At 39.0% G+C, this 9597-nt stretch overlaps 1 protein-coding gene across 1 annotated transcript; it reads right to left on the minus strand.

Annotated features, from left to right (window-relative positions):
- On the minus strand, positions 1 to 8220 carry si:ch73-139j3.4 (tetraspanin-19). The gene is made up of 9 exons (XM_023845136.2): positions 8084 to 8220; positions 7405 to 7500; positions 7132 to 7210; positions 6928 to 7043; positions 4223 to 4297; positions 3953 to 4063; positions 3686 to 3856; positions 3504 to 3587; positions 1 to 2798 (listed from the first exon to the last, which is right to left on the minus strand). The coding sequence occupies exons 2-9, from the start codon at positions 7468 to 7470 to the stop codon at positions 2736 to 2738; spliced, it is 765 nt and encodes a 254-aa protein (XP_023700904.1). The 5' UTR covers positions 7471 to 7500; positions 8084 to 8220; the 3' UTR covers positions 1 to 2735.
- Between the last annotated feature and the right edge of the window lie 1377 nt (positions 8221 to 9597).

A 9597-nucleotide genomic window follows, 5' to 3' on the forward strand; every position in this document is an offset into this window, starting at 1 on the left:
TCCATCCATCCATTTTATACATCCAACTGTCCTATTCAGGGTCTCTTTAAACTTGATTACATTTTTTTAAAAATCATAATCTATGTACAACCAGTTTTGTGAGAAAGCAGTTAAACATTTTCACATAATGAAATGTGGAAAAATAGACACTGGAGCTGGACACAAACTGGAATGGAAACTCAAATGTCAAACAATGCACCAAGAAACTGTAACCTAAGATAAAATTTTCTGGCAACAAAGTATCTGTACATGAGCATACTAGTGAGGTTGAATTTGCTGTTGATGGTGAATATTAAACTGGTATTTATCAAAAGAAAAAGGTTAGAGACTAACCTCATGAAACTGCATATTAAATTTGACAACGAAGCTGAAGACTCTGGTAAGAGCAGAGGGGGGCGAGGGGGGCGAACTCTGCATTTACATTCGTAACAACCAGTGTACTGATACCATAATCTTAGACAAACACTGTTCTTATCTTTAAGAGTACCTGGCGGTTAAATGCAGGCCTTTTTACCTTCTGCGGTTAAATGCAGGCCTTTTTACCTTCTGCGGTTAAATGCAGGCCTTTTTACCATCTACATGAGTTTACTGTTGTTATAGTCACAGCTGTTTACATTCCACTGGACACCAGTGCTAGCCCAGCTTCAGGTTACCTATTCTGCGCTATAAAGTCATAACAGAACACCTATCCAGAAGCAGCTCATGTCATTGCTGGTGACTTTAACTACACAGATTTAAAAGGAGTTCTCCCTAAATTTCATCAAAATATCAATTGTGTTACCAGGGGGAGAAATACAATAGATAAAGTTTAGTCAAACATCAACCACAGATTCAGATCAACACCATTCACAGCTGTAAATCCACTAAAAGCTGCTGGCCCAGATGATGTGACATTACGGTAGTGTTGTAGTCAAGACCGCCTAAACCGAGACCAAGACATTGCCGAGACCGGAGGGTATCAAGACCAAGACCAAGACCAAGAGAAGTCCAAGACCAAGACACACTAAGGCGAGACCAAGAATAAGACTGGTCGAGACCAAGACCAAGACCAAGACCGAAAACAGACTAGGGCTAGAATCGACATCACATTACCCAGATCAACTGTAGAGAAAAAAGGCATTGCTGTAAAGTGTCATTACTCGGTAAATCAAATTCATGTTATCTTTTCAATTATATTGTCCGTATGTCCATATGTCTCTCATTTAAAATCTCCCAGATTTGTCATAGTTACGAGACCTGATAGAAAATAATATTCTCAGCAATCCTCTCCTATAATCATTTTATCAGACCTCGTCAAGGGAAAGAGATGGGATGTACCAGAAAGATGTTCATATTAAGTCTCTTATACCAGGGACAGAGGCCTCGGGTAAGCTATGAATACAGCTATGTAATGATCCTTTGCTTTGAATTGAAGAGAATGAGCCTCCAGATTGACTTGCACCTCCAAGACCGTGCTTTCTAATCAATGTAAAATACCTAATTCATTGGAATTATAACTATGCTATAGACTTCGCGGACATTTTCGGACATTTTTTTGCCGATGTATGATACGATGTGTATGATGTGTGTGGACTGTGAAGCACTGGCAGTGTCCGTGGAGAAAATGTATAAAATGTAACGTTTTTGAAATGGATGCATCTGACTGGTTGCATTTGAATTGAGGCGCGTAATAAATAATGATACTGTTCTGTGAGGATGTGCAGTTTTCTCTTTTTTTCCCCATCCCATCGAGACCGCTATGTCCGAGACCAAGACAAGACCGAGACCAAATAGAGTCGAGACCAAGACAAGACCGAGACCAAATAGAGTCGAGACCAAGACAAGACCGAGACCACAAAAATTGGTCTCGAGACCAAGACCGGTCTCGAGAACTACAACACTACATTACGGGTGCTGAAGGAATGTGCAGACCAGCTCTCTGAAGTCTTCACAAAGATTTTCAACCTGTCACTGTCAAAATCCATCATCTCACCTTACATGAAGTCTCCCACAATCATTCCACTTCCAATAAAGAGCATTATCAGCACTCCCAACGACTATTGTCCAGTCGCACTGACACCGGTCATAATGAAGTTATTTGAGAGACTGGTCATGCAGCACATCAAAACCAGCCTCCCACCCACTTTCCACCCATACCAGTTTGCCTACACAGCAAATAGATCTACAGAGGATGTCATTGCCGCTGCTCTCCACATTGCACTAACACACCTTGTTTTCAACACAGTCATTCCGAGCAGACTGGTTCCTCAACTCATGGATCTAGGATTTTCACAATCCATCGGCCACTGAATCAAGGATTTTCTGACTGACTGCCCCCAGAATGTCAGACTAGGTTCTCACCTCTCACCCACCACACTCAGCACTGGCACCCCACAGGGCACGTGAAATATTTTTAATTTCCACACTGTTATTCCAGCTTTTTGGTCAAACGTCACACCATTCTCTTACAACTTCAATTCTTACAATGCATTTTAAATGGGGATATACACATTTAAATCTTGCTTTTGCACTCAACCACATTTGCTATAAACCAGGATAATTGCAAAATTAAAATGAATTTTACATTGATTATGTAATTAAACTAGCATAGATAGTGGAATTTTGCATTTAAAGTAAATAAAAGAATAGGAGAATAACTGATGTCAAGTCTACAGCTTGAAATGTCAAGAACGGCTTTTATTTTTCTTCTCTCAGCATGAATGCTGCGCCGGCTCCTGTCAGCCCAGCTCTGGACACTAGCTTTTCGCTTTCTGTGCCAAGCTTCGAAACAAGTAGACACAGATCACAATCAAGAACACCTGCGAAAGGGACACAATTAGTTTCATTCCTGAAAGCCATGTTTTGAATAAATTAAATGTAACTGCTGAAAATAAGTTGTTTTGCTTTGTAATATAAACGCAACAGACTCAAAATATATGAAAGGGCATTGGTTTATTGTGTTCCATTGCACTACAGAAACTATCAGCCAGGTTTGTACATTCAGGACTGGTCTTATTCTGTTTAATTACTTAGAGTTGTATTGGGCCACAAACTGCTCTCTGATATTTTTCACTTCAGCACAGAGTTTATGCAAATACAGTACTGTGCAAAAGTCTTAGGCAGGCAAAGAAAATGATGTTCAGATTATCCTCATGTTGGTGTAAAACTATATTATGCCTGTCAAAGTGTGTCAGCTTAGCCATTTCAGAACCTCTGCTAAAATCATCCCAGTATTTGCAGCGACCGTCCAGTGCAGCCATGTATTTTTTGACTTGGCCACTAGCACACCTCATACAGCTAGTCAATCTGTCACTGACTTTTTAAACCAATTTCTTTAATTAATTGAGCAGATGGTGAAATTTAACAAAATCATGGAACGGCTGAGGTGCCCCTGAGGAGAGGTTTGGGAACTGAACACTTACAGATAAGTAAATCATATTGCATCGGATAGTGATGAAATATATGCAATGGCTTCTTTTATTGCACTTAGGTGCCTCTTTCCATGAGGTTACACTTTGTTTTACCTGAATGAGGACCAGTCCTAAGTCCATGCCTAGCATCACCAATCCATTTTGGTATATCCACTCCTCCATGTGTGTCTGGCAGCCCTGTCCGCCCAACAAAGGAAATTTGATTTAATACAGCAAAACCCATTTCCTGATTTAGTAATAGAACATTGAAACTCAAGCTGTCATAATTGACATACCACGTTAAACACCTTTTCGCCTTTACCAAACCTCTGGGAGGGGTCCTCAGACAGGAATGGACAGCTAGTGGTGTTAAAGCATGAGCAGGGATACACCTCCCATTCTATGCATGATTTTATGTAGCTGTTGTTTTCCCACTGAGTGTAGTTGGTTCTTCCACAGCATGTCCACTAGGTAAAAAAGCTTGGCTTAGGAACCAAAATTAAAGTAGCAAATTGTATTATAGAACACATAAATTTGTGGACCAATTACCATTGTGTACGTACATAAAGCTGCATGGTGTCTAGAATGTTCCATTTGATTTCCATTTCCCTGTTTGTACCATTACCATAATCCATAATTATTTTATCAACTTCGTCTGATAATGTTTTGGTAATCTAGAAAATAAAACTTTAATGTAAGTTTAGTTCAGTGGTGGTAATACATTCATTAAATGGATTTGAAGTAAATTATGTATGTCTAAACAAAGCATACATTATGACTTTAAAATATTTGCACCAATATATCACTTTGATGGGAGATCAATTTTGTCTTACCTCTTTTCCTTTTATTAGAAGAATAATTGTGAGTAAACCTTGACCTAAGAGGATGACAATTAAAGCACCCATGTACTAAAAAGGAAAAGTATTAGTCAAGATGTTGATCAAGTCAGAAACAATTAATAGTAAACCATTTTCTTTATCATAGATGTATATTATACATATTATACACACATATACATGAAGTCTAGATACAAAAGTATGCTACATAGAGAAATAAATGAAAATATATTTACATTACCATTCAGAAGTTTAGGGTCATTTAGAAATGTCCTTGCTTTTGAAAAAAAGTTTTTTTGTCCATTAGAATAACATCAGATTGATCAGAAATGCTGTGTAGACATTGCTAATGTTGACTAAATGACTCTCACAGCTGTTTTCAATGGAATATCTACATAGGTCTACAGAGGCCCGTTATCAGCAAAAATTAGTCCTGTGTTTGCTAATGAAAGTTTTTCATTTTAAAAGGTTATTTGATCATTAGAAAACCCTTTTGCAATTACCACAGTTGAAAATTGTTGGGCTGATTACAGAAGCAATAAAACTGGCCTTCTATGGACTAGTTGAGTATCTGCAGCATCATCAATTGTGGGTTTGATTACAAGCTCAAAATTATCAGAAACAAAGAACTTTCTTCTGAAACTCTGTTCTGATAAATGAAGGCTATTCCATGCAAGAAATTGCCAGGAAACTGAAGATCATGTACAATACTACTGCCTTCACAGAGCAGCACAAACCGGCTCTAACCACAACAGAAAGAGGAGAGGGAGGCCCCAGTGCACAACCGAGCGAGAGGATAAATATATTAGAGTGTGTAGTTTGAGAAACAGACACCTCATAGGTCTTCAACTGGCAGCTTCATTAAATAGTACCTGCAAAAGACCAGCCTCAACGTCAATGGTGAAGATGCAACTCTGGGATGCTGGCCTTCTAGGCAGAATTGCAAAGAAAAAGTTGTATCTCAGAATGACCAATAAAAAGAAAAGACTGAGATGGACAAATGAACACAGATACTGGACAAAGGGACATTGGAAAAAAGTGGAATGGATATACTAATCTAAGCGTGAGATGTTCGATTCACAAACAACAACATTTGTGAGACACAGATCAAATGGAAAGATGCTGGAGCAGTGCTTGATGACATCTGTCAAGCAGGGTGGAGGCAATGTGATTGTCTGGGGCTGCTTTGGTGATGGTAAGGTGAGAGATTTATATATGGTAAAGGGATCTTGAAGAAGGAAAGTTATCACTTCATTTTGTAACGCCATGCCATATCCTGTGGACAGTGTTTAATTGGAGACAATGTCATCCTACAACAGGACAATGAGCCAAACACAGCTCCAAACTATGCAAGAACCATACTCAGTGACAAAAAAATGCTAAGCACCCAGAAGTAATGGTCCAATTTGGTTGTAATTTGGTACATGTGCAGGCCATTGATGGATGTGTCAATGATTTGATTTGCAAGGAGCTGTCTAGTCATCAGACACAGTTGATGCCTCATAAACGCATTAGACGCATTAGTATTACCAGCAATTGACAGAGTTTGATAGGGGTTTCATTGTGAGTTTGCATGAGGCCTGGTGGTTGTTGTGGAGAGACACTCTGGTGTTACTTCTGGCATCATGGTGTGGGGAGCCATAGGGTATGACATCATGGTGTGGGGAGCCATAGGGTACGACTTCAGGTCATCTCTGATAGTGATTTGGGGGACCCTGACAGCACAGCACTACGGTAGTGACATCCTGCGTCCTCATGTCTTACCCCTCCTGAGACAGCACCCTGGTACAGTCTTTCAACAAGACAATGCCCATCCACATACGTGTGAATCTATGGACTGCCTGCATCATGTTGAGGTCCTCCTGTGGCCAGCCAGGTCCCCCGATCTTTCCCCAATCGAACATGTGTGGGATCAGCTCGGACATCAACTCAGACCCAGTGACGCAGTGCCAATCTGTAGGAGCTCGAGAGTCAATCACAACAACTGTGGGCCGACCTGCCGCAGGAGAGCATATAGTGACTGTATCGCCGCATGTATCCAGGCCTGGGGGGGGAGGTGCCACACCCTAGTGACATGGTACCAGCAGTGTGTCCATACTGCCAACTCTGTTGTCCATTTGATCTGATATTATAATCATTGTGATGCAGTCACATGACCTTTCACCACGTGCAGATTCATTTCATTTCCACCACTCCATCTGGGTATAAACTTTTTTTGTCACTGACTGTATTTAGGGAAGAAGCAGTCAGCTGGTATTCTGTGTATGATGGAATGGCCAGTCAGCTGGTATTCTGTGTATAATGGAATGGCCAGCCCAGTCACCATATCTCAACTCTATTCAGCTGTTTATTCAGCTATACAGGTATGTCCTATTAAAACTCATGTATGTTTTCATGGAAAACAAGGAAATTTCTAAGTGACCCCAAACTTTTGAACGGTGATGTACATGTAATAGGGTACATCTATTATGTAGTGCATTGTATACTAGGCAGGTGCACAATGATTATATAGTATGTATGCATACACACAATATGTGATAAGACACTAGTGTTTCAAGAAAAAATGTAGTTGTCTTAGAATGAATCATTGTATGTTTTGTATTGTATTGTAATGTATTTTATGTGCAAGAAACCGATTCAAACACAAGTGTACTATACAGATTCTATACATTTTTTGACAATTGCTTAGTCTTTTTTCTTACCAGTAATAAAAAGTACCTGACTTCCTTTAATGCTCCGAGGCACCCAATGAGACTGATGGCAGCCACGACCAGGCCAATAACAAAAAACCCCCCAGAAAGGAATCTCACAGAATCCTCTACCAAAAACAAACAGCAGCTCATATCATATCTTTTATAACACTATTTCATTATATGCACTTGCATCTGGAAGAAAATAACACCTACCATTGCTAATAATTGCAATGAAATTGCTTTTGTCAAATAAAATCCACACTCCACACCCAAAAATGGCGATCCCAAGTATCTGAATGGGAATATTAAAAGCATTTCAAACACCAAAAATAAAATCGGTAAATGCTTAAGTCTACCATTATTTTTCCTTGATTAATAATATACTATGGAAAGACCATAGTGTTAAAGAGATAAAATGAGATAAAACTCAACTGTTTACTGGAACAATGACAAAAGACAAAACAGCAGGAAACACCCCTCACTTACCACAAAGATACCACTGATAACCATTAAAACAAATTTCAGAATTCCTATTCGGTCTTCAGCTTCCATACTTCAATATATAGGTTTACCTGTAATTAACTTTAGAAAATGGGAGAAAAATATATATATATTATATACACACACAGACACAGTACTTTGCAAAAGTCTTAGGCAGTCAATAGAAATGTTTAAAGCTATTTATCTGGGTAATAAGTATACTTTTGCTAAGAACAAAAAACACAATTTGGCATTAGAACATATGCTAATAAAAAAACACAATAAAAACTACAAAAAATATCTTCTGTTCTCCATAAAGTTACTGATATCTAGTTGGAAGGCTAGATGGACACCGCTTCAGTTCCCAAACCTCTCCTCAGGGTCACCCCAGCCATTCCATGTATTTATTAAATTTCACCACCAGCTCACTTAATCAATGCTAGTGGTTGAGTCAAAAAATACATGGGTGTATTGATTGGTTGCTTCAAATACTGCGGTTATTTTAGCAGAGGTTTTGAAATGGCTAAGCTAACACACTTTGACAGGCATAATAGCACAGTTTTGCACCAATATAAAGATCATCTAAACATCTATTTCTTTGGCTGCCTAAGACCGTACTGTATATTCAATTTACTTGAAATAAATGTATCATTTTGAATCATAAATAATAAGTGTAGACACTTACTATGATGCATTGAACGTTCTTTGTCATATTCATGTTTCAAACACCTTATGCCTCCCGTTGCTTTGCTCTTTATAGAGAATCATCTCATTGTTTACAGGAAGTTCCCAAGTTCACAGACTGTTATTCCAAGGTGCTTCCTTATTGTTAAGCAATAATTAACAACCTCTGGACAAAGTTTACTTCCTCATATCTCAAGTTCTCTGTAGGCTGGTCATCATATTTGTGCCACAATAGCACCAAAATAATACACAGATACCCGATAACACATTTAAACTTTTATGCTGCTTTTCCACTGCTACCGAGTACCAAGCTGTACCCGAGTGGTATGGCAAAGTGATGGTTTTCCATTGTGAAATATGTGAGCCATTCCTGAGCCATAGCCAAGCTGGTGTGGTTCTGCTTACTAGCAGGTCGAAAGCATAACCAAAGCGAGCTGGTTGTGTCACTACCATCTGATTGGTCAAAATGCATGGAGATATCTGTGATCAGCATTGATATGCATGGATTATCTAAAGGAAAAAGGGCATATTTTATGTATTATTCATTATTAGTAGTTTGTTTGTGTGTGTGTGTGTGTGTGTGTGTGTGTGTGTGTGTGTGTGTATGGTCCAGGTATATTTTACATTGTTGGGACATTTGATAAACACCTATTATGATGTTCTGGGGACCATTTTTCTGATCCTCATAAGGATAGCTTCAATTTTATAAAAATTACACAAACTGTCCAGGAGGATGTATGTCTATTTGAAGTCTGGAAGCACACACTATCATCAGCACACTGAAGGAAGCATTAAGCCGAAATGTGTCTGTACGGAGACATCTGACAAAATCAATAGAATTTGATCATGCAAAGTGTGACCTTTCTCCGTTTGTTAATTTAAGAAAAGTATGACTAAATTTTGCCCATCCTTCTCAATGGGTTGACCTGCCATGAATATACTTCCTGCACCTATGACATTTAATCTTTATTATATTTTATCTTTATTGTATAAGCCAGAAATGTAAAAGCCTGAGACTAAAGGTTACCTAAAAGTTAAAAACCAAGGACCATGACTATACATTGCCACCAGGTGGCAGCAATACTGCTCCAAAATGATAGAACACTGGGACGTAACTAAATGTAATTGATCTATCAACCACTTATTCAGTACAGGGTCACAGGCAGCCTAGAAGGTGTCCCACATAGAACCTGCCAGTGGAACACCCTGTGAGACAGTCTCTTTACCATAACCTTAACCCTGTCAGTCACTTTCTTAAGTGCAAAAGCACAATGAGTCAGAACACATGACATGTTGCTGTCATTACATGTGAATCACTGGAGTTTTCCAATGCCACCTGCTAAACCAGCCCAGTCACCTTAAAAGAACATAAGAACATAAGAACTATACAAACGAGAGGAGGCCATTCGGCCCATCAAGCTCATTTGGGGAGAACTTAACTAATAGCTCAGAGTTGTTAAAATCTTATCTAGCTCTGATTTAAAGGAACCCAGGGTTTTAGCTTCCGCTACACTA

This window comes from Paramormyrops kingsleyae, chromosome 3 (assembly GCF_048594095.1).
Source record: "Paramormyrops kingsleyae isolate MSU_618 chromosome 3, PKINGS_0.4, whole genome shotgun sequence".
NCBI lineage: Eukaryota > Metazoa > Chordata > Actinopteri > Osteoglossiformes > Mormyridae > Paramormyrops > Paramormyrops kingsleyae.